The following is a 25,802-nucleotide window of genomic DNA, read 5'->3' as shown; positions in this document are numbered from 1 at the left end:
GTTTCTATTGAGTGTGTCAACTTTTCTAACAGGTAATTGTTGCTTTTAGAAAAGCAACAATTTTCAAACAACAAAATTTTCTCTTGGGTTTTTTTTGCTGATCTGAAAACTGAGGACTTGACTTTGCTTCGGCAATATAGATAATGATGTACTAATCACAGTGCTATCAGAGGAAAAGAGTGCTCAGAAAATAAAACCATTTCATGTAAATAAGGATGGGGCATGTAACTGAAGGCTTATCAAATCTACTCCTCCAGCTTACCAAGTTTCTGTGTTGGCAGGTGGCCCATGGCCCAGGTATCCTTAATTCTGCTTAAATAAAACATACTGCCCTAAACCACCACAAACATTGCTTCTAATCTTTTGTCTTTTCTCTAAACCAGACTCCTCAATGTTAAAGTCGGGGGAAATGGTGCAGTGTAGGAGAATTTGCCCAGGGTTGCAGAAGAAGCCTGGAGCAAAGCTGGGGCCAGGCCAGGTGTCTCCCCCTCCTCTGCCCTAACCCTGAACAGTTCCTCTGCCAGCAGACACACAAATATTGTTTGCTTCCCATGAGATGGTCCTGCTAACTCATGGAGTGATGTGAGACCAAAGACTGCTCATCCTGATTATGTCCCCTGAATAAAGAGTGGATTAGTCCTCACGTTGTTAATCCTGCATCTAAATCAGTCCTAAATTAATTTACAATGTTAATGAAGGGGAGCGCGAAATGTCTATATGCAGTTCATATCACTCATCAAAAAGGCAATAAAATAAAAAACTTCAAAATTTTTTAAAGCCTTTTAACTGAGAAACAAGGTTGCACAAATTTTTAGGATTGAAATGGTTCTGAAAATCCAAACAGAAAATGGGGAAAAGAAATCCCCCAAGGATAATGTTTGACCCTGTGTTCATCCCACACCCCACTCTTGGCAGGCACAGCTGATCTGGCATCTCTCTCCCTCTGATCACTTCCCAACCAGTCCATGCTCTCAGCTTCTGATGCTGTCTGGAAAGCAAAGGTGACATGTTACTTAGGAATTGCAAGCACAAATAGAGTTTTTGTCTTCATTTATATTAATCCTGACATACAAGCTGCTCTTTAACCAAGAGAAAATATAAACTGGTTACAGAGACACTGTAATTCTCTGTACAGAAAAATCACAGGACAATCCAGCCTCATCCATAATGGAAAGAAGCAGACCATGGTCTGCTCCACAGCAAGCATCCTGTGACAGCAGAGGACACACTGACAGATGGAGCACAACTGCTGCTTGCTCAGTAGCATTCTGGAGCAGCACACATAAAACTGGTGATCTGAGCTTCACTTATCTCCAAATGATGCTGTAACTGTGTGCTGATCTTCCCTTTTACAGCACTGCATATGCAGTTGTGTAAATATTGATTTAGTTGACCCTCCCACAGCTCTGTATCCAAGCTTTCCTGTGCATTTCAGTTCTCACTGGCTGCTTTTCCCAGGCAGAGAAAGGATAAACCTGGCTGAACTCAGGAGGTGGTAGAGCATCTCTGTGCCGACCTGAGCTGCACAGCTGTAGCCAGCCAATACATTTATAAACCAAACCATACAAAAAGTCTTTTCTATGTGTGGAGTTAGGTAGGAGCAGCTACAGAACTACAGGCCACTAGGAACACAAAGACTAAGAAGGTGGACAACTGGATTTGTACTGCTTCAGCTGGATTTTAAACTGCTTTAAAATACTGTTATCCTTCCATATACACTATACCATGGCAGTAATGCCCCAGTGCTGTGCTCTGGTTTTCACTAGATTATTTTCTCTTCCTTCTACAATTTTTGTGCTTTATTGCTCTGTCTGCTCTCTCTGCCCTTGAATTTATTTTGCTTTTGTGTCTCTTGCCAGAGTCTCTGTAGCACACAAGAGCTCTAATAATAGCAGTGGTTGGCTCATGATAGAGTTTGTTGTCCAAAGATCTCAGGATGTTTTATATCAGGAGGGCTTATAAGGCTGGGCCTTATACATGGGGAGACCAAGAAAGCCAAATGGGAAAAATTACCTGCCCAAAGTAGCACAGCAGAGCCAGGATGAGAACTACAGTCCAGTTCCTGAACATGCAGCATTAGTGTTATGAATTATTTAATTAATGAATATATGAATTAATGAATATATAATAATTAATTAATGAATAATTAATATTTAGACCCAGAGATTTGGTCCTTGTTACTGGGCACCTGAATCCTCCAGCTCAGGGACTTCTGCAGGTGGAAACTGAGAGGTATCAAATGGAGGTTATTGCAGTGATTCCATGGAAATGCAGAAGGGGGAAAGTCTGTTTTAGGAATAGCATAGAGATGTCATTAGAGGAAACCCTGGCAGGCAGGAGTGTGCAGTGTGAGGTCACAAGCCAGGAAATGGAAGGAGGTGAGAGGTCAGCAAGGACTCATGAAAGGTGAATAATCACAGATAACTGGGGCTCTGAAGAAACTTATCTTTCCTCATGTGCAGAGGGATGGGCATTCCCCCAATGCCCTTCAGCCCCTGATTTCCCAGAAAGCCAACCAATGCCAGGTTTTTCATAAATCTTGTTGTGAGCTCACTTTTCCTGTAAGGGTCAGTTCCAGCTACAATCTCTGTTCATTTGAAAAGTGGAACTTTTATCTACCTGTGTTGCCCTACTTCTTGAGCTGACAGAGTGTAACATTTCAGGAGGTTACAACCTCACAAATACACAATCAGCTCTCTTGTGCTGTGATTGTTCCCACCAAGCTATAAACACATGCAGTGAGAATGGGTCTTGACACAGTGGATGCAGCACAATGGTGGGATAAATCAGACTTGATGAAATTCAGTTCCCTTTGACTCCCATCTTCTTGTCATTGGCTTATGGTGGCAGCTGTACCTCTCTAACATTTTTATTTATTCCATGCAGAAACCACATTCTCCAGGTGCTACTCCTGAATATGTGTATTTTACATGAGTTGCAGGTGCTGCTTATTTCTTTTCTACCATCTGCTTCTCCCTAAATGGACACTTTCTCCTCAGCTGTGCTCTGCAGAACTGGACTCCATCTTCACATTTTGCTTCCTACTCCACCATTTAACTCTTCTTGCTAGAACAGAGAAAACCATCATCTAAACACTTCTGTTTTCTATTTCAAATTCATGGGCTTTCCTTTTGGGTGAATGTCTTTCTGCACCTGAGCACTTCCCAAGGAGGTGGTTCCTTAGGTGTGCAAGCCAGGAGGTGAGATAGAATGCTTATAGAATACTTTGTGCTTGCTCTTCTTCTGACTGCAAATGGTTTGGTCCACCATGTCCTACCCACTGCCTTCTTCCCTGCTTCCAACAACACTGTTGTTGTTGAATTCTTAAATCCAGGTTACTTCTCTGGCAGTCTGGTGCTCGAAGTTGCAGGACAAGGTGGAACTCTCTTTCTGCCAGAAGATCCTCCAAGCCCTTTCAACAATGAGCAAAACCTTTCTCCCCATTTCCCCCTCCATCCCTGACTTTGTGTCCTTTTCTCTGACATTTTTCCACCTTCTGTAGGATTCTGCTGATGTAGGGATTAAGCAAGGTCAATTTAAGCAATGAAAAGGAGAAAGCAGGGCACTTTCAATATGCCTTGATTAATGTTGTGACAAGGGTTGGTCTTATTTTACTGGAGTGAGTTGGCAAAGTCCAGAGCTTGATTATTTCCCATCTACATCATTTGCAAGTTCAGTCTTTTTCTCCTGTGTGCTAGAAGAGTCTGATTTCCTGAGAAGTCATGGCATTTTGAGGGTCTGATTCAGGAAAGCACTTAAACCTATTTGGAAATGCCTCTGCAATCAAGGAGGAGAGTGTTGTCCTGAATCAGTGAGCAGGTTGGAGGCAAACGTGTTTGTGCCCTGGCCCAGTGCCCAAGCACCAGGGACTGAACTATAAAAATGCCATTTACAGCCTGTGTTCTCACTGGACTGCCCTGGATTGCCAAGTAAATCTTCTTTGGGAGGATGAAATGGCCAGGGTGGGAAGGGAAGGTGTCCTTGCTTCCTGCTGAGAGGAGGGAAGTGCTTCAGCTGCTGTTGTGTTTTGTCTTTCTGCTGTTTGTGTCAGCAAGTGAGTGCAGCCCACTAGAACAGGGAAAATCTCCAGACTGCCTCATCTTCATTAATATCTTCACTTTAATATCTTCACATTAATATCTTCACTTTATGATAATGCATGGCCAGTAGCACAAGATAACAATTCATTCCCCCATCCTGTCTTTCTGCTTTGCACAAGCAAAGTTTGTCCTCACCATTGGCCTTTCAGGTACTTGGGCTGGGTGTCGTGAGGGAAACTTGCACTTTTGCTGCCTGTGGCACATCTGTTCCATGAGTAGAAATTGGCCTATTTTCCCTCAGGCCGTAGTTCAGACACCTCTGGCCAAGGTTGTCTTCACTTCTGCAATTTATTATAATAATGAGGGGAAAGATTTCCCACAGATTTTAGAGAAGTAGTTATTATTCCACCCAGAGTCCCACATCTTTTAACACAGCCTGTCCATCCCCCCACGTACGTTCCTCAGACCTCAGAATTTCATTCAAGCACTGTAGAGTGGAAGACAGGATTTTTGTTGGTATTGTGTAATACTTTCAAACAACATTTTCCCCTTAGTACCAGCAGTGCAGTCTCATGTAACTGGTATCTACACTTTTTGTGCACAAATAGTTCAGAAGGGCTGGTCTGGCTCCTTTGACTTTTTTCATTACCACAGTAGCTGTAATTATGAAAGAGGGAGATGAAGATTTACATTATCAGTTATTATGTATTTTATGGCTACCAGTGGCAGGAAGGAAAGCATGGACTTACATTCAAAAACCTTATAAGTAGGTTACTTTTTTTCCTCCCCTTCTTCAGTGGCACTAAAAGCTTTTGGTAGTAAGTGGAAAAGCTGCTTATCTTTAATTCTTGCTTTCACTCTGCTTATAAATTTAATTTTCAAGTGTGGTGACCAGGGGAGTGTTTGTGTGTGGCCTCAGTATGGTATCAGTTGCTGTTGATACATCTTGGCTCCAATGTAAAGGTAAATGTTAGCTCAGAAGAGAAAGGTTTTTTTGCCTTGACATTAAGTGAAGTTGAATCAGGTCTATTAACTGAGAGTGAGAAAATAGACCTAATTTTTATAGTACATTTTATATATTTATAGTACATTTAATATATTTAAAATGCTTCATCCCAGGGGAGCCTGAAGTGCTTTCTCTGAAAAGATTTATTTTAGGGTTGTTTTGGTTTTGTCTTGTCTCCCACACCTGGAGAACTCTCACTTTTTAGAGCACAGAGCTGCAGTTCTGCAGGTGAGTTAGTGAGAATGAGAACAGCAGGGAGAGATCGGGTGATAAAGAGGTCAGGCTTGGTCTGTGCCCACTGGGAGATCCCCAGGGTGATACAGTACTGTGGGATTTGAGAGAGATCACTTGGATAACCCAAACAGTCTTGACAGAGTGTGAAGGACTCTGGAGCACTGAAGGTGCTGTTTGGGAATGAAGAGAACTGAGGTTCCTGTAACACAGCAGCCATCCAGGGCTGTGTTTGCAGGATGGGAATGTTGGGGTCCTGAACCAGTCCATGCAGTTGTTTTGCTTCTCCAATGTCCTATCTGGAGTTCCAGGTGACTTTTCCTCCAAACCAGTGCTGCTCAAACCTTTTGGGCTGTGTACCAGACCACTCTGCATCCTCACAATCAAATTTGTGTTGTGATTTATCACTATAAAAGTAGCATTGATACTGGAAGTAGCATTGGTCTGGCTGGAAAGAACCTGCTGTTATGTTGTGGGCCACAACCATGGCAGAAGCAAGAACGGGTCAGCAGGGCTGCAGTGGTTCCCATATAAAGACCCAAATGCACCTGAGGAGCAGTGACTCATTCACAGGCACTTGTACCTGGCTTTGCAAATGAATTCCAGGGCATCACTTATGTAAAAAGTGAACATTCCTCGTGGTATTGGGTAGTGTTAGCAGCCTGCAGAACTAGATTCCAATTAACACAAGTAAGCCTGACTTGCATGAATGGTGTATTGTTGTATCAATCTCCCCTTGCCCTCAGTACATGCACATATTTGGGGATGTTTCCTGTATGCTGATGTAAGGTTATAGAGCAAAGACCCATTTTCTCTTTAATTTATGTGGGGAACCTAGTTTTGGAGAGAAAATATTACTGATCATAATGCATTACTCACCCTAATTCACTGTACATGTACAGTTATGTAAATGTATATAAACATTTTTTGCTAAAACTCTCTTCAGTTGTTTTCAAGGTAGTCAAATGACTGTGGAAGGCTCAGGTTTTTAAATCACAGGTGAAAAACAAACAGTTCTTTGATGGGATGAGTAGTAGAGGAGGGGTTCACACACATTCTTGTGGTCTTTGCTGCTGCAAGCAGGGAAGTGGTTTGGTTTTCAGTGGAAAGGACATTTCTAGAGAAAGTTCATTCTGATGTCTTTTATTGCCCCACTCAGTTATACATTAGGTTATTAGCAATTAAACATTTGAACAGTTTTAACCATTTGCTCCTTCCAAACTTTTCATCCACTACTGTTTACAGAAGACTTACTTTACATATTCTCCTACTGCATCATTCCCCTTGTTCTTTGTAGGTGAGCTGAGTTGGAGATGAGGCACCTCTAATTTATTTCCTTGTGGGACAGTGGTGTTGAAGTGAGAACTTTAATAGTAATACAACTTTCCTGCAAAGAGTTTTCCTAAAGAACTAAGGACTACAAAACTAGGACTACAGAACTAAGAACTACAAAAACTTGCTTATTTGGAGCTACACTAACTTTAACTGGATGGTTACAATAAATTACTATTGGGGTGGACTTGGAGGTGAATTAGGGAGGCAGTACAGGTAAAACAGTTTGAGCTTTAATTGATTTCTTTATTGTAATTTCTATGAATTTACAATTCATAGGATCACAGAGAGTTCTGAGTTGGCAGGGACCCACAAGGATCATGAAGTCCAACTCCTGCACAGAGACCCCAACAATCCCACCCTGTGTCTGAGATCATTGCAGTGACAGTGGTGGCCAAGTGCTCTCCCCTCTGTGTCATTTGCCTGCTTCCTTCTTTGGATCATCAGTTTGTGGAGGCAGGATGATCCCCTGCCAGCCTCTGATAAACTGACCCCCCCTGTTAAAACTGACCTTGCTAAGAGTTACACAGTGACATTTTCAGCAGAGGATTTGTCTGTCTGGGGTTGGGTTGGGTTTGTTTTGTTTTCCTTGAAGGATGTTTGAAATATGTCCTGAATTCTTTGTTTTTAATTCTGCCTTCTTCACAATTACTGTATTTTTCCTTGGCTCTGCCTCACCCAGGGATGTGAGTGGTCCTGGTCACCTCAGCAATTGATGGTATCAGTTGTCAGCACTGTGTTTGTGTCATCAGCATCCTGTGGTTTTGTCCAACCTACCTGGAGTACAAATAACAATAAAATTCTTGTAGTGCCCTTGGCCACACCTCTTGAGCACTAGAAATCATTGACAAAGTCTGACAAAGAAAGGAATTGTTTCATGAGAGCCTTTGTGATAGAATGAGTCATGTTAAGAAAGATGGGTGAGTTAAAGAATAACTTTACCACCAATTAAAAAAAGGAAAGAAAAGAAAAAGAAAAAAAAGTCTTTACTGAGTTCTATTCAATTTAACCATATGGTCTTTTTTGAAAAGCAGCCTTCCATTTTCCAGGTGTAGTTTGGGATATGTAAATGCTTAACTTACTAATTGTGCCTGCATATCAAAGTGAAGTGGCACTAATTCCACCTGAAAAATTGCTCCCAGGGTAAATTAAAAGCTCAAAATTAGTGATTGAGCTAAGAATCTTTTAAAAGCCTGATACTAAAAATAGATATTACTTCAGAAGAGCTGATGTAAACAGTTATTACAGTGAGAACCGTGCAATATTTCACTAGGTAAATTCATCTCCTTTATCTGTGTTCTTGAAAGTAAAACTACAGAACAGGAGCACGAAAATGTCTCATGATTTTTGCTGGTTTACTTCTCACCATCTCCTGCTTTATTTTTAAATTGGCATCTCCCACCATCACATTGGAGCACCAGTGAGGTACCACTGCTGTAACAGCTCAGGGAGCTGAGACTGCCTCAGCTCTGTGGCTTAGTCATGGGGGCCTGGAAAGAGGCTCTGTCTCTAAGAGTTATTGGGTTGTAATTCTTAGAAAATCCTTATAAAAATGTAGGTGGATTCATTTACCCACCCAGAGCCTTCAGTGACTTCCAGCTTTTGGCTGATGTAGCAGCCCTGCTGCCTGCCAACTGCTTTGAAACCCATGGATGTGATAATGGGGAAAATTATTAGCAAGTGTGACAGCAAATATGTCATATTGAGGGGGAGGGTGGCAAAACAAAGAGAAAATATTAAAAGAAAGTATCTCTAGGGGAAAAAACCCCAAAAAACATGAAGAGAGCAAACATTTTCCTTAAAAGCAAATTGTCCAAAGTTGTCCTTATTCTCATAGGGGATGTTTCCTGGCAGAAGAGGTATAATATAGGATATTATACAATGGATATTGAATTTTATAATATAGGATATTTCACAATGGATATTGAAAGTTCCCCAGTGAGATATTCCTACCAGCTGCTAATGTTACACCTTCCAGAGACTCAGTATGACACACCTAGCAGAGAAAATATTTGCATTGTATATAAAAGATGTGTTAAATTGTCTCATTTGTACTTACTGAACTTATTCTTTCTGGATTCATAATCCAGAAACTGGTTTCTTGTCTAGCCAGCAGGCAAACTCTGGGCAGCACCATGCCAAGTTTTCCTCCAAGGTTCATTTCCAGCTGAACAGGGCTGTGAGAGCAGAGCTCAGCTGGTGCCTCAGGGCATTTCTGTCTCCTGGGAGGGGAGTGGAGCAGGCACTGAACACAAACCAGCACCAGATGGGCCACTGGTCACTCCTCAGGCCCACCTTCTGCATTTTTAGACCTAATTGAAATGGGCTTCTTTAATACCTTGACAATCCCTGCATTTAGCCAATGTTGCCTTTCCTTCTCTCAATTAATGTAATTGATGATGCATGAAGGAATTGCATTTGCAAACCTTGCGCATTGCAGTGTTTGTTTCTGGGTGGTTTTTCCCAGTGGTGCTTGTTCTCCCAGAAAGATACTGGTCCAAAGAAATTTAAACTGAGGGATTATTTAAAACAGGGTCCAGTCACACTCTTTTAAACAGGCTGTTCACACTGTGATTAACCCTGGAGTCTTCTACAGATATCATGTTCTTTTATCCACAGGAGCAAGTTCAGTTGCAAAGCTCACTCCTGGAACTGCAGCTCAGCTTGGCATTAGAATATTTTTCCAAGTCAGGAATGACACATGGGTGATAATCTTAGCAATAACAACTGTAAAACAGAGATTCTGTGAGACACACAGAGATTCATTCTCCAGTGTAGCTGTGATCCTTTTCCAAACCGTGGCAAGTTAAACACTGGTATATGCCAGTATTTCAACAATTTCCATAAACTAATTTGTCCCTTTTTGAAGGCCCCCCAGCCACTGTGAAACACTTGCTCTTTGTCTAAATTGTCATTTATAACAGCAAGAGGCAGGAGTTTCTCTAAATACTGCAGACAACATTGACTTGGCAAATAATTCTGCACAGCACCTACAGTGTGTGAGAGGCTTCCCTGCACCCTGGGGTGGCTCTCCACTGTGGGGTGAAGGCTGCTGTCACTGTAGGAGTTTATTTGTGCCCTGCTGGTTGTTCAGCTCTTGTCCTAGTCCTCAATATACAGTTGCAAATGGCAGTCAATGATGATGTTTCTTTGCATTTACTTTGTGATACAAAAGCTTTTTGAAATGTTACTGGCATCTGGAATAATAGAGGGATCAGCCCATGGAACTGCTGATGGGCGTCGTGTAGCATTGGATAGGAATCAGAAAATATTTGTGGTCCCTGAGCTGTTCTCAGACCACTGGTGCTTGAATGAGGGTGAGACTCTCTCTAAAGCTTGCTGGACATAAAAAACTGTGGGAGATGAGGGTATTGTGGATGTCCTAAGGTCATCTTCAAAATGCCTCTGGCTCGCTTGTGGATCTTGTTACTTGGGGTTTGGTGGTTGTCTGGAAAGCCTGTAGTATTTCAAAATAAATATGTCTTTAATTATATATCTATATCTAGATAGATGAATCAGTAGATAGTTTTATATATCTATATCTGTGTTGTAGTTTAGGTGCCAGACTCTCAGAGGAGAATAGGTTGAGTTACCTGGTGTGCTTTAACACAGGAGAAAGCAGCTTGACAACTGCTGAGGGGCTGGAGCTTTGTTTTCTGCCAAAAGTAGGTCTTGCTGTCTGGTGGCTCAGACTCCTCTCTGCCCCTCACAGTGCTGCTAATCACACTAGGAAATGGTTCAGCACTGTATTACCTGTCTCTTGCAGCTGCTGGTGATTGTTTGTGTCCGAGCACACGGTTTCTGTGGCTGGGTGAGTTTAATGATGGGTAATAAATGAGAATCAGATCAGGGCTCAGGGTAAATGAGAGCAAATGGTTCCTTCCTTGCCTTGTAGAGGATTTGGGATTCATAATGAAACCAGACAGTGAGCACATTTACACACAAACCACACTTTGGGCCAGCATGTCTGGTCCAGAGCAGCTAGCCCTGGCCCCTGCTGCACTCTCATGTACACCCTCCACTTCCTTCTCACAGAAGAAGTTTCAAAAATCATTATTTCTATTTTGCTTGTCCTCAAAAATAAGAGGGGGGTAATGTAAAATCACATAACAAAATGAAAGTCCTGAAAAGGATGTGGGGTGTATGTTTTTCTGAGGGGTCAGTTTGCTGGAAAGCATTCCAAAAACTTCTCAAGGAAGAGTGGAAATGGATATCACGAGGAATATTGTCAGGACCTGAGCTTCAAAGATCAGATCTGTGTGTGGATAACCCATTATAATTCTTGGGAGTGCTGAAGGCAGGCTCTGAGTGGTTCAGCTGCCTGTGCAGGAATTCTGTGTACTTTCCTCGGAAGGATCTGATTGCTGTCCCTGCCACAGACAGGATGCAAGGCTACATGGTTTTCTGATCTGTTGTCATTGTTCTTGTGTTCTTATGAAGTGCTCTCCTGAGGTTAAATGAAAGATATCTTACTGGGGGACTTATTTATTCACTGGCAATGCCTCAGGCAGAAAGGTGGACACGGCTGCTGGGGAGAAACTGTGAGATTCCACTGTGAGATGATTTTTTTTTTCTCTTTCTGTGTTGGTGCTTTGAATTGAAACCCACTCAGCACTGCAGAAATTTCCCCTGTAAAGTTAGTGTGGTTTTGGGCCAGTCCCTAATGGGTGGTAGCTTATATAGAAAGCTGTCATTGAACAAGGTACTTTGCATTTTTACAGGCAACCCAGAAAAAAGTAGGTAATTGGGCAGGACAAAATACTGAAATTCCCTCTGTGACCAGCAAACAGCTCTTCAGAAGTAAGGATTGGCTGGGCAGTGTTATGAAATGTGTGTGTATCCTCTGCAAATAAAGGTGAAGCTATCAATAGCACTAATGGCCCTGGGAGGAGGGAAATCTTTGAGGAAAATAAGACAATTCTGAGTTGTTGGATAAGCATCAAACCAAAGCAATTACCCACAATGGCTTTTATATCCATATCTTCTGTGAATTTTAGCATATTCTCATTCCACAGTGATTTCTATTCCTAAAAAAAGTGGATTAGCATAAGGCTGCAGATGGCAGGATTTAAAGAGCAGTACCCCTTGCTGGCACCGCCTGCATCTCAGAGCAAGTGAATAAAAATCAGATATTTTAGATGTCCTCTTAAAGTTTTCATGATGAGAAAAAATATATTTTCATCCCTTAGAATTCAGTTTAATTTGACAAATGTTTGCCTTCCTCCAGATTTCTAGAGGCAGGCAGTGTGAGACCAGCGTAAAGTCAGTGTGTTTGGAAATTCAGAAAGATGTGAACTGACCCCTGTGAAGGAAGTCAGCTCTAATACAGAGATAAATCTGGTTTTTTCCCCTTCAGATTGATAATTTCCTTAGTTATTGAGTTTTGTTGATTTTAAAAGATGGCATTTTACTGATCTGCTATAAGCAGATCTTGAAGATGTATGGCTTGAGTTGGAAAGGGAACAGTTTTGTGGAAAATGGTGTGGAAGGAGTTTGCTCCCCAGCTCTGACACCCTTTTATCTGCACATGCACAACCACCCAGTGTGAATGTGATTCCCTGTCCTTCCCTCTCTGACAGCAGTGCTCTGCTCCTGTGCCTTGGTGATAACACTGAAACAAGATCTGGGGTGTCCTGCACGTCCCTCATTCACCCCAGAGCATTTCCTGCCCATGTGCCTGTGCTTACGTGCTTTCCTGAGCACATAATCTGCAGAAATGTCTCCAGCTTTAACTCTCTTTGGTGGGTGCCAATGACAGACATGAAAATGGAGAGGAAACTCTCATTTGCTCCTTGTGTCCTACCAGATTAGATGCTGTCCAAGGCTGTCAGTGCTGTGGTAGCTGACAGCCAATTCCATCATTAAAATGCAGCTCTGGCCGTTTTCCCTTCCAAAGAGGGAGCATGTGTTTTGCCAAGCCCACAATAAATGCTACAACAGCCCCCTAAAGAACTGTAAAAATAATTAAAAAGAAATCAATCAGTGCCACTGCCAGCCTGGGGAGAATGTCAGCAAAGAGCTGTGTCCCCTCCCCATTCCCAAAGCAGATCCGTGTGCATTTCACGGCTTTGTGCAGCTTTTCCTCTCCACTCTCAGCGTTTCCTTGGCTCCCAGCAGTGTAGCCATCAGGACTGGAAGCTCCAAATCCCCCTGGGCTTGTGGCCCTGGTGGAAGGCAGGGGCTGGGGGTCTCTTTCTGGCCAAGGCTGCTGGCAGAACCAGCTCCCTGTCCCAGCCTTGCCCAAATCCCTCGGCCGTGAGGGACCAGTGAGCTCCTGAGCCCTGGCTGCGTTTGGGGAGAGAAGGTTTGGTTCCTGCAGAGTTTGTAACTCTTGTAATGCAACCAGCAGATATTGAGAGCTCTGTGTGGAGGTCAGCAAGGCATTCCCACTGGGGAATAGTCATTTATTTAGGGTTTTCATTTAAAAACAAACCCAAACAAACCTTAAGTCCGAAAGATGTGGGATGAGAATATATCAGATGACCTCCCTCACAAATACATGAGGAGCTCTTGATTCCAATCTAAAGAGAAGGGGAAGCACTTCCTATTGCCTTGTTTTTCTTTTCTTTTTTTCTGAGGAAACTGCTGTTGTCGGTAAATAACATGTAGCAAGGAATTTATTAGTAATACCTAGTACAAGTGTCTCCTCTCTATCCTATTCTCTATTGCTGCAGGAAGTAGGTTTTGAGATTGAGACAGAATAATTCCTATGGTATCCTAGTTAATTATTTGAAATTAAAATGTTCATTGAGGAAGGATGCAGGATTAGTAGTGCTGCTGTAAAGAAGGATGGCAAAGCTCATTTTAGTATGAAAACAGTCTTCCCCCTCTATCTCAAATAGGAACCAGGACCATTATTCCTCTTTATACCACACACAAATGAAGCATCATTCTATTATGAGAATAACAGATTTAAAGTATTTTATTGCTAGTTAAATCTAATTCATGGTGCTCAATGCAGATTTCAAGGATCAAGGGATTTAGATTATCCTGCATTACCAGCTTTAGGCTGTCATTTCTTGATGTGTTTAAGTGTCTGCTGTGCTTGGAAAGGCTTTGAGGGCGAAGGTGCCCATCCCTGTCCCTGCCCCAGGGGACTCTCTGTAGTTCCAGCCTCCAGCTCATGCTGCCAGAAACAAGATAAAATTTGTTTTCAGCCCCCAGCAGGCCGCAGATTTTGCTCTCCAGATGGTCACACGAGCTCTGTAGTGGCACCAGGGAAAGTCTGAGCAGCTCCTTGAGGAGATCTCACCTTCGCTTCCGACGGCTCCTGCGGATGTGGCACCGTGCGTGTGCCTGGAGTCATAATTGCAATGGCAAAGAAAGAGCTCTTCAAGCAGAGGAAGGCAGCAGAACAAAATAAAGCTCCTTTGGGGTTTGTGGTTATTTAAATGCTTTTTTAAGACACCTTTCTCTGGCTGTGAGCCCTGGGTGTAGGTGTTTCATCCTCCTGGCAAATAGGAGCAGCCTCGGCCCAGCTGGAGGGTTATTTGTGACTGCAGCTCTCAGAGGGATGGAAAACGGGCAGAACATCCTGGAAAACTGCACAGAAAGGGAAAAGCAAAAGTGGTATTTGTTCAGAGCAGACTTTCATGAGTGCTAGAGTGATTGCTGGCTGTGTCTGTAGCAGCAGCCAAGACTGGTTTAGGTATATTTTGGTCATGTCGTAGCTGTGTCACTCATGATGCTGCAGTGCTGCACAGCTATTGACCAGTCTCTGCACCTCTGGGATCTCATGTCTAATTCAGGATTGACCAGAATGGACACAAATCCATCCTAATTGGCTAACTAAGTTAATGAACTTTCCTTGCAACTGATTGCACAATGGCAAACCGGCCCTGTCACGCACTGTGTGAGCACTGCAGCCAGGCAGGGCTGGCACCTCCTGCTGCCCTGTGTGACCAGAAAGTTCCCAAACACCCAGAGCTGCTTAAGTCAAATGGAGGAGAGACTGCAACAGGACAAAGCTCTGACTGGGAGCTTCATAACTGTGTATGTACAGTGTCAGAGTAACTGAAATGTAGAAATGTAACTGTCAGCCACATTCCAGCTTTTAGAAATAAGTTAGGTGCAGCTCAGGGATCTGTTTACAAGTTATTGCCTGATCAAGCTGGTGGAAATGATGCAGATGCAGTTTTGCCTTCCTAAATTTTGTTTTTTTTGTTTTTTTTTTTTTTTTTTTTCAGAATACTGTGGGAATTGTTGTCATTTCCAGACCACATCCTTTCAGTGTAGTAGCCAGTCTTTGGTTGTGATCACATGTGTAGGGAAGAAAAAGATGAACAGGACAAGAATATGGTGGTAGTTCCTGGGTATACCAAGTCAATTGGCTGATTTGTATACTGCTGAGGATGTCCTGAACAAGAAGAGCTACCTTTAGCAGCCTTTCAGTCAGTATTCCTGCAGGGTTTTGTTCCATCCTGTTTTGTAAAAACATAAACTCATAGCTCCTGGGGCATCCTGTGCTAAAATTCCAGTGTTTAGTTAAGTTTTGTGAATTAAGGTCTTCTTTGATTTGCATTTTTCAACTGCCAGTGTTATTTGATGCCACCTGGTTGGTCGGTCTTCTAAGAGATGAGATGATTCAGTTTTCCTCTTTTCCTTGTCACTCATGGTGTAAGATCTCCTCCATATTTCATTGTTCCTTTTTCAGTTGTTTAATGTTTTACTGTAAAAGGACTTGTTCTGCATTTTTGGCAATTCTTTTTGATGCCTACTGTGCCTTTCTCAGTAATAACCTTAAACATTACAGGGATGCAGTAAACTTACTGGTGCAGAAGTGTTTTTAATGGCACAGAGGTTCTGATCTCTGCTGCCATTAGAAGCCATAAGCAGTTCTAGCTAAATAAAATTCTCAGCTGTAATGCCCACTGAATCAAGGAGTCTTCCATCAGCTTTGGTCAGGAGTCTAAATGAAACCACACTGAAAGCATTTTGCAGGAAAACTACTCAAAGTGGAAGTAGCTGTAAAACAGAATTGGCCTTGGCTTATTTCATCCATCACTTCTGAACAGTAAGAAATGCAAAAGCAGAGTTTAAACACTGCCAGAAAAGCACATTTTCTGGGCTCTGCTGACAAGTGGCAGCAATGTAATGCTGTTTTAGGCAATAATCTGCATGGCTTTGTATGGCAAAAAGCTGCTCCTCAGGGCTGGGTGTCTGCTGCTCTCCCACTGCAGGATCAGTCAAGTTCAGGCACAAGGAAAGTGATGGACTGGGAGCTGGATGCTGGGACCATCCCTTGAGTAACAGTTTTATTGATGTTCAGGTTGCCCAAATCCCTTTGAAACAGTGCTGATGTGATCACTGTAATTCCCACAATGAAAAGCAGAAGCAGGGGGTTTCCTCTTTTCTATTTAAATGATGCTGTCTCTGTACAGCTGCTCAAAGTTTAGTCTTGTAGCATGTCAGCTCCTGCTCCAAGTTAATTTACTGGACATCCAGAGAGATAAAACAGTACAGTAGAATTCTGGCTTTTCCACTGTTGTACACTTGTATTTCAAAGTGTACAACAGTGGAAATACAGCAGGATGGAATTGAACCTCAGATGCATAAAAGAGTTGTGAATTGATAACTGTGAGTAACTATCTCCTTATGAGATAGTTAGTCTCCTTAGTCTCCTTCAGCAATAAGGAAGATATGAATGGCTGAATCTTTAAGTTCAGCTTCAATTAATATAGAAAATTAATAAAAACAGTTAAAAAATTGAGTGCTGGGTTTCTGGACAGTCTTATCTTACTTTCTGTTTCCAAGGAGTGGATTTCCCAGCAATTCCCACTGAAGCAATTATTCTTGTTAGTTAAGGTGAACAAAGCAAACTTCAGGATATCCTTTGCTGGGAACATAGGGGCTAACCCTTGGAAGAATCTGGTTTCTGCAGTGAGGAAAAGGAGGGGAATTATCAGTACTGAACTCTTCCAAGCACTGCATCTTGTGTATTATTGAGTGAATTGTGAACTTGCCAGACAAGCTGCGTTCAGGCCTTGTCTGGCTTCTGAAGTGGTGTTTTTGTAACCAGGTTCTGACCCTGTCTCAGCAAATGGAACTGAGTGTGTTGTACCACAGCCTCCTTCTCTGTGTGTGTGTGTCAACTGTGTGTGCACATACTCATCCTAAACATGTTGTTTACATTTTGTATCAGCTTGTGCTAGGGAAAAAACTGGCACCTCATGGTGCAGTGTTCCCCCTATGGAAAAGACAACATTGGAGCTTGAATACTGATGAGTGGCATTTACAGTGAGGGAAACATGGTCTGGAGTGTCCTGGGAAACAGAAACACACACTGGAAAACACAGACTGTGTGAGCAGTTAGGCCACACCTTTAAAGCACTTATTCTCCTCTCTTCCCAACTTCTGACCCATTCCCACCTTGCCACCCAGCCTAGAGCACTGAGTGTCAGGTCCAGTTGATCCTTGAACATCTACAGGACTGGGGACTCCTCCACCTCCCCGAGAATCCCCTTCCATGCCTGACCACCCTTTCAGTGAAGAAATTCCTCCTGAAGTCCAGCCTGAGTGTTCCCTGGCACAGCTTGGGGCTGTTCCTTCACGTCCTGTCCCTGTTCCCTGGGAGCACAATCCAAACACCATTGGCTGCCTCCTCCTGTCAGGAGTTGTGGAGAACCAGGAGGTCCCCAGGAGGGAGATGTGGAGAACCAGGAGGGAGATGTGAGAACCAGGAGGTCCCCCCTGAACCTCCTTTTCTCCAGGCTGAGCCCTCCCCCAGCTCCCTCAGCTGCTTCTTCTCATCCCTGTGCTCCAGCCCCTTGCCCAGCTCTGCTGCCCTTCCCTGGGCATGCCCAGCCCCTCAGTGCTGTTCCTGCAGGGAGGGGCCCAGAGCTGGGTGCAGCACTCAGGGTGTGGCCTCACCCATGGTCACTGCAGGGACACTGTCCCTGCTCCTGCTGGCCACACTCTCCTGACAGGCTGCATTGGCCTCTTGGCCACCAGGGCACATCTGGGCTCATGCTCAGCCCCTGTTGGCCAGCACACCCAGATCCTTTCCTCCTGGCAGCTTTCTGACCACTCTGTCCCCAGGCTGTGGCACTGCCCTGGGCTGTGGCTGAAGTGCAGGACTTTTCACTCTGCCTTACTCAACAAGCACAAGGACACGATGAGGCTTCTATAAAATTCTCCACTTTGTCCTGTGGTCTGTTCTGGGAGAACATTTCAGACCACATCCAACCCAAACCTTCATATACCTAACTCCAATTGATTTGGTGCAATTTCAAGCTTTTTATTTCTTTTTTAATACTCCTGTGTTCGACATTGTCAGTGTGTGACAGCTTTGCATGGCATATGGAACTGATGGTGTTTCAAAGCTCCTCACACTTGTCAGAAACTTCTTGTCTGCATGAGTCTGGAACCTGGTGGTCTCGTGTTTTGCACCCAGCAAAGTGCAGTAACACGATCCATCTGTTGGCTGCTGAATTAGAAATGAAGTAAAACAAAGCCCATGTGCAGAGGGATGTAACAGAGTACCTATAATAATGTCTGGCAGGAATGGTTTCAGGGTGGTATTTTCTAAAATCAATTCTATTGTATTAATTCATCCTCCTTCAAAAGATGAATGTGTAAAATCACATTACTGAGGTTCCCAGGGCCTTGGGCTGCCCCACCATTGGGTATCAGGTTTACCATGGTCATATCATACAATCCAGGTTGAATCATCCAATTAAGGTTGAAGACCTCTAAGATCATCAGGTCCAACCATTAATCCAGCACTGCCAACTCCAGCACTAACCCATGCCCTCAATGCCACAACTACACAGTTCTTGAGCACTCCAGGGATGGTGATTTCTCTGCTGCCCTGGGCAGCTTCTTCCAGTGCCTGACCATCACCACACTGTGCCTGAACTCTGGCACAGTTCAGGTTCAATGGTTAAGTAGCATGAAAGGATCTTTGTACTTGCTTAGCTTGAATGGTGCTGGAAGGAAAAAAAATCACTTTAAATTGTGGTTGTGGACTTTCAGAAATCCCTCCAGCATAGAGATGATCATATAAAGAGGACACTGCTGAAGCTGGAAGACCTGTGTGGGTTCCAGATTCCAGATGTAGTTCATAATGGGCAGGTTACTCTCTTGTGTCTTAATTTCCTTAGCCCTAAAGTAGAAATTAATGTTTAACTTTCTTTCTAAATTGTCCCATGCCTCTCTGTGATTAAATGTGCTGTGTTGTATTTGCTGAGTTTATGTTTTTATTATACATGCATATATATATAATATATATTATGTATATAATATATATTCTTTATATAGTATATAATACATACATACATACATATATATATATATATGTGTGCGCTGTATTATAGAGAAAATAAAAATTAAAAGAGAGAGGGAAGCATTGCAAAAACATGTCTTTGGAGTAGAGGAGCTGGTTTGGATGTTGGAGAGTTTTATTCACCATTGCAGGTGGATGGTAACTGGTGTCACAAGCAGCTTGAGAAACACGTGCACTCATGACTGAAAGTCCCTGGGGTAGAAGTGGCTGGACCAAACCCCAGGGTTGTACTTGCACACACCCATGGAGCATCCCATCCAGGGCAAGCTGCCTGTTTAGGTGTTCTCATTGTTTGGAAATTTGTTGTTGGGAAGATGTTATCAAGCTCTCAGCACATAGTTCTCAGCAGTGTCTCAGTGGATGCCAGTCCCTTGAGGCAGAGGCTGTCTGGGTTTGCCTTCCACAGAGCCAAGCTCACTGTCAGCACTCAATCAGATGTGTACACACGATTTCTGCTGACTCAAAGATACCCACTAGGGTTTTTTTGTTGAGCATCCTTGTGTAGAGAAAGCTATTTTCACCTGACCCTGAACCTTTCTAGCATTATATCTGACAGGAAAAGATAAGCCCTGTGTGCTTAAAGTCAAAACCAAAAGAAGGGACCTTTTTTCAGACGTGCCTGTGATCTGCTCAACCTTCCAGGAACTGAGGAACAGCCACCCTGTGTGTGGCTCTGTCACTGCCTCTCTTCCTTCTTGATTCTGCTCTGTGGATGACCTGCTGGCAGGAGAAGCCCTCTCTGGGGTTATCTCTGGGTTGATAAGTCCACTAAACAAAAGTTCACTAAAGAAAAGAGCAAGTGAGATGGAGGCAAGTGTCTTTGGAATCACAGGGTGGAGAGCTGGCAGGTCAGAGCCTTTTCAGGTAACAGCTGTAATGTCAAGCTGGTAAAGTTTTTGTTTGGAGAGAAAGAAGAGAAAAATAAAAGTGATGGTGTCTAGTTCCAGGAGCAGGAGCTTTTTGTGAGTGTTAAATATAAAGTTTACAGTTCGTTCCTCTTCTCTCATCTCCTTTGCTTCCACTGTTGGATTTACTTTTCCCCTGGGTACACAGGCAGCTCCTGAGAGGGGAAAGTGTGTCTGAATAGCAGCTCCCTGGCCATAATCCTGAAATAGGACTGGAGCTGCAGCACCTGCAGCAGCAATAGAGGCTTGGGAGGATGATTTCCCTGTCTGGTGGGTGTTTGGGTGGGACGTGTAAGGCTTTTTATGCTGCACATTGTTGTAATTCCAGCCACGCACAGAAAAAGCTGGGCAGTGCTGGCTGAGAAAGTGCTTGTGCACCTGTACAGGGTGGGACAGGCATCCAGAGGCAGAAATAGACACCAAGCCATCCTGTTTGGGCAATTACACTCTTCCTGCCTTCTCACCACAGGCAGTGTTTCAGTGGCTAAGCCACAAAGGGAGGAATAAAGACAAATGGGTTCTCCTTTTGAAAATACCTGTACTTAAAAGAACCTCCCTCCCTGATGGCATTCACTGTGTGTCTGTTTATTCATCCCTTGCTCACATGATAATTTACTCCTGCAGAAATGGATCTCAGCTCCACCCTGTGCTGGGACTGAGGCACTTTTGCTGGCACTGCTGGAGATCATTTACCAGGAGAAATGAGCTGTACACATCCATAATGGGACTGCCAGAGCTGTGCCTGCTCCCAGTGCCATCACTGCCTCACAGTAGCTCATCTTAAATCCCAGTGGGTTTCTAACCCTGCCCTGACTTGCACTCTGTGTCTCTTCAAGAGCTGTGATATTCTAGGATGTCTCTAAGTGAAAATGGGAAGAGGAGCTGTTGATTGGGAAGAGGAAAGTGCAGTGCCAACCTCTGTCCCACTGCTGCCCTAATAGAAAAGATTTGTGGCTGTGCTTGAGCTGAAGCAGCAGCTGCTGTGGTGTCACTTCAGTTTTATTAATTTGGGAGTGGGGGAGTGCAAGGAACAGAAAATGCTGTGGAAGAAGGGAGAGAAGCCAGAGAGGAAGAGGCTGGCACAAGTTCCAGGCTCCTTTACTGGAGTGCAACTTATGCCTAATGCCTGATGCTCAGCCCTCTTGCCTGCAGGTTAAACATTTCTGCTGCCCCTCTCTCCCACTGAGGATGTCCTGAACAAGAGGAGCTCCCTTCAGCAGCCTTTCAGTCAGTATTCTTACAGGGTTTTGTCCAATTGTTTTTTGTAAAAACATGCAAACAGTTTTGTGCCTTGTGGATGAGGTCTGTCCTTTGTGGTGTTTATTGTCACAGAACCTCCTGTGCCAGAGTAACTCAGGTTTCCATCCCACCTGGGGATGGGCCCTGCTTTTGTTCACCTCAGCTCTGCCAGCCCAGGCTGGGCTCAGGAGCCTCGGCTGTCACTGGCAGGAGTAATTGCAAAAATTGATTCATGGGAAATGCCTCTAACAGGAAAATCCTTTTGACAGACCACACAGCCATCATACCCTGCATTTATTTGAGTCAATCAATGCTCTGATGCATATTTGGGTCATAAATACTTTGATATAAATTGCATTTATTCTTGTGACAGCTGTGTTCTATTACCTGTTATTTATTTGGCTCTGTTGTCCTTTCATTTTACACCTTGTGGAGCTGTCAAGTCAGCTGCTTACCACTGACAAAGCTCACAGCTCAGAGTCTTCCAAAAATAAATCCTCCAGAGGGATTTGAGCAGCAGAAGGATGTATACTGTTGGAAAGTCATTGGACAATTTTTCTTTGGTTTGTTTTATTTGAAAGAGTAGCTTTGTCCATTTTGCCCAGATTCCAGAATTAGACTTTTCATTTATGATCCAGAGGTCATTGAAGCTAATAATCCCACTGATTAATATAAGTTTTGAATGACACCCTGTGTGTCTCAAAGTTGAATTAACCATATTATTTGACATTTGGAATGCTGACTTGGATGTTTCTAATTTTCCCTTGGAAGCTTTTTCAGTTTTGTGCCTTTTTACATTGTAAAAATGGCAGAAAATGAGGGTCTGAGATGAATGAATTGTAGTGTCCTTCCAAGAGAAAGATCAAATTGCAGTGCTCACCCTGGTCTGGACGAGTCACAGTCATTTTGTGCTTCTCATTCCCAATGAACAGCCACACATCCTTCGTGCCAGGTTGTTGCACCAGCCCTGCAAGGTGCCAAGCCCTTGGTGTTAATTCAGGAAAGCACTTAATCATGGAATTGATGACTCTGAAGTGCCTAATATAAGCATGTGCTTAAGTGCCTTGCTGGAGTGGGGCCAGTGCAGATGTGCCCTTGCTGAGCAGAGATTTGTGAGCTGCTGCTGGTCCAGTTTCTCTGTGAAACAGAGATGAGAACACTGCTTGTAGTTTTATTGGTAGGTTTTGTTTGCACAAGGATTTTGGGATAGATGCAGGGACTGAGTTCTATCAGTAGGGTTTATGTGTGAGCTAAACAGCAAAATTGTTCATAGCATTACTACTGAAGAATGTGTGATATGTTGCATGTGCTGCATTTCAGGCCTTAACATTTCTCTGTTATCTTGATTTATTTTACTCTAAATGTAAAAAGAGTAATCCAGAAATTAAGTTCAATTATCACAGTGCAAAATACACACACACTCACATGCGTCACAAAACACAGATGCAAATGAATGTGTATTATTTATAAAGCAGCTTTGACATCTTAATATACTAAAAAAAGACATTTAGTTATAGATCAGCATTCTGCACATTTTTGAACTACCATATATCATCATCCATGAAAAATTCATTATTTGGGTCTTAACCATTTTAATTTTATATGCACATCCCACCCAAAAGGAGGTGTGTCCTCTGCTCTTGTCCTTTATTTTGTTACCTATTCTATCCCCCCACCTTATTTTATACAATGCAAAGTGGACAGCTGGGGTTAGGCTGTGCCAAAAGCCCACAGTGCCCTCCAAGACCCACCTGATAATAACAAATGAGTGTCAGGACTGTGTGACTAAAGAGAGACCCCCAGGGATTCTGGTGTCCTACCCAAATCCTTCTGGATTTGCTGAATCCCAGACAGCCAGTTATAGTCAGAGTTCATTCTGCACACCAATGAAATCCATGTAACTGCCCTTACCCAATTCTCTAATGTGGACAGACAAAGCCAGGTAAAAATCAGTTTAAAACATGGCAATTTCTGCCAAAATCCAGATTAATAAGGGACATGGTGTGAATGCCCCATTTCAGGTGTTCTCAGATTGTTCTGAGATGGGCAGAGGAGTGAACTCTGAATTGAGGTGATTTTGCAGCAGTTTCTCTGTCAAGAGCCTCACTCCTACATGACAGAAGCTCTTTGTTTAATGCTTTGGGGGTTTTGGAGGGAACAAATTGTGAACTTGAAGTCTTTCAGATGAGGAGAATCCTGGCCCATTTGGACTTTGTAGGTTAAAACTTTTTGTTCTAGTGAAGCTGCTGCTCAGTGATGGTTTAAATACAAGTTTAGTGATGGTGAAAGGACCTAGTGAGGAGACAGGGCTGGTGTCAGTAGGATGATAGTGGTGTTTAATGGTGTTCCTCACTGTTGCATAATTTCTTTAAAATTGGAAGGATGCAAGGATGAAAGAGCCTCAGGTTCTGTGGCCCATTTCTCTCAGGTCTCTGCTGCAGAGCCAACAGGAGCCCTTCCCTTGTTTTCTGTTTGCTTGAAACTCCTTCCATCCTCCACTTCACCTTCTCAGTAACATTTAAGCAGAAGCTCTTAATTTATTCTGTCCTGGTTTTGCCCATCCCCAGTCAGACTGTGAGGGGCTGGTGCTTTCAAGTAATGTGAGTTCCCTGGCCTGAAGTTTCTCTGGGAATGAAAAATCTGTTTGATTAAGGAAGCCCCGACTTCAGAAAGCCTATTGGCCTGCACAGCTCTGCAAGGCAGGGCTGCAGAATGTCTAATTATTTGGGACTGTTCTCTAGAGGATATTTGGCTTGCAGAAAATTAGTCTTCCTGTTCTTGGTCTGATGTTTATTAAATGTTTTTTCCTTTTTCTCTCCTTTGCAGTTTTTATCTGTAGTTTCATGGTGGCGGCGCCGATCTTTGGTTACCTTGGTGACCGCTTCAACAGGAAGATCATTCTCAGCTGTGGCATCTTCTTTTGGTCAGCTGTCACTTTTTCAAGCTCCTTCATCACTGAACAGGTAAGATCTTTGCAAAGACACTTTACAGGTTGTCCTGAAAAGATGGACAATATTTTCCTAAATAACTCCCCATTGCAGTGTGCTCAAGGGGAACACATCCCTCCTGTGTGTATTTAACATTTAGCATGTTGTATTATCTGACCTTTTGTGGGAGAAGTGTGCTCTGTGTAGCTGTGTTTGCTTAACTGTGAAAGCTGTCACCCTTTGATAGTGCATATTCATAAAAAGGAACAGATGAAGCATATCTAAGCAAGAGTTTCTGTTGACTTAAGGGCTTTGTTTTGAGGGAGATCCTAAAGAAGCTTTAAAAGGCTTTACAAAAGTCTGGGGAAAATGAATCCATGGCTACACTGTGGTTCTTTTGTCTTCTGGTATGTAACTGAAGCTATTGGATTTTGTTGGGAAGTCTGCTCGTGGTATGTGGAATAACAAAATGCATCCAGCAGTGGTTTTACAGATGCACTTTGGTGTCTGTCCACCAAGGCAGAGAAAGTGGATGATAACACAGAGATCAGACAGTTTCAGCTCCTTTAACTTCTCAATGGATTTGTCTGGGGAAACTGGTGATGGAGCTGTCAGGCTCACCCAATTTTGTCAAGCTCTGCCTCCCTCTCCTGCTCCCAGGACAGCTGCAGTGCCCCGTTCTGAGCACTCCTCACTGCATTCATTTTCTTGTCAGAGGCATTTGGAGGAAACACTGATCTGGCAGTTTCTGGGGGGAAATATCCTCTTGTTTAATCATACTATAGCAGAGATTTAATTGCTGCAGGTGGCAACATTCCTGCAGAGGTAAATCACAGCTCCTGGCATCATCAGGCTGATTATTTCCCCAAGGGAGGCAGGGGCATTCCTCATCCTTTCTGTCCAGCTGCGTTCCAAAGATTGCAGCATTGTGGTCACGCCTAAAGAATGACAACCAGGGACTAAACCTCTCCACCCTTCTCCATCCTGCCCACCCACATGCTCTTCAGTTTCAAAAAAAGAGAGTTTCCACTTAAAGCAGGCAGTGGCACTCCTGTCAGTGTGGCTTTCACCAGGATTGGTTGTTGCTGCATTTCTAAAGCAAGTATATGGCCAAAAGTGGAAGCCTTTAACTCAGGAAATTGTTCTGGGTTACCCTTGGCCAGGAAGCACCTTTTCCAGAGAAAGAATGTGTCTCATCTAAAATAAAGAAGGAATTTTTTTTGTTTTCTCTTTAATTTTTTTCTTTAAATGTTTCTCATAACATTCTGCAAAAGCAGCTTTGATCAGAGCCCAAAGGCAGAAGCATTTTAGAGAGAGCCAGTGACCTTCTTATGAACACTTCCTGTGTTGCAGACATATATTTATGCTTAGGTTCTCATTGATCTCCCTGCAACTGGGTCCCACAGCTGGAAGTGGGAGAGCACTGGAACTGGACTGATGTTTTCAGAGTTGAATTTCAGTTGAAGGATTTGGGGCTTATTAGCTGAAGTAATTCAGGGATTAATATAAATGGTTATTTGTACACAGGGGCTCAGAGTGGCAGTAGCAAATGTTTGGAATTCAAACCCAATGTTGTGGAAGTCATAAGAGAGACAAAATCAAAATAGCCAGGCCTGTATTAAGTCATCCTGGATATGCATCAGTACTAACTCTGGACTCCAAAGGCCATCTTGACAAAAACCACCCTAAAACTTAGAAAAATCCCCTGTCCTGATTTTCCTGCAATCCTCAACTCCAGCAGAAGACTTAGCTATCAATCCAGAGTTCTCATGCCCAGCTCCTGTCACTGGCTCAGGAGGCAATGGAAGATGTTGCAGCTGCTGTAAGGATGTTCTCTAC

At 43.3% G+C, this 25,802-nt stretch overlaps 1 protein-coding gene across 3 annotated transcripts in view; it reads left to right on the top strand.

Annotated features, from left to right (window-relative positions):
* Window positions 1-25,802, top strand: part of SPNS2 (SPNS lysolipid transporter 2, sphingosine-1-phosphate) — a 137,074-nt gene that overhangs the window by 38,434 nt on the left and 72,838 nt on the right. For all 3 annotated transcript variants that reach the window (XR_010442384.1, XR_010442383.1, XM_064729244.1), the window contains exon 3: window positions 23,863-23,999. Coding sequence is in view for 1 of the 3 variants with exons in the window: in XM_064729244.1 (XP_064585314.1) it covers window positions 23,863-23,999 (137 nt within the window). In the remaining 2 variants the exon portion in view is untranslated. The remainder of the gene's footprint in view (window positions 1-23,862; window positions 24,000-25,802) is intronic.

This window comes from Zonotrichia leucophrys, chromosome 19, assembly GCF_028769735.1.
Source record: "Zonotrichia leucophrys gambelii isolate GWCS_2022_RI chromosome 19, RI_Zleu_2.0, whole genome shotgun sequence".
In the NCBI taxonomy this organism is placed as follows: Eukaryota; Metazoa; Chordata; class Aves; order Passeriformes; family Passerellidae; genus Zonotrichia; species Zonotrichia leucophrys.
The sequence above is the reverse complement of the archived record's forward strand: the minus strand, read 5'-3'. Positions and strand labels throughout refer to the sequence as shown.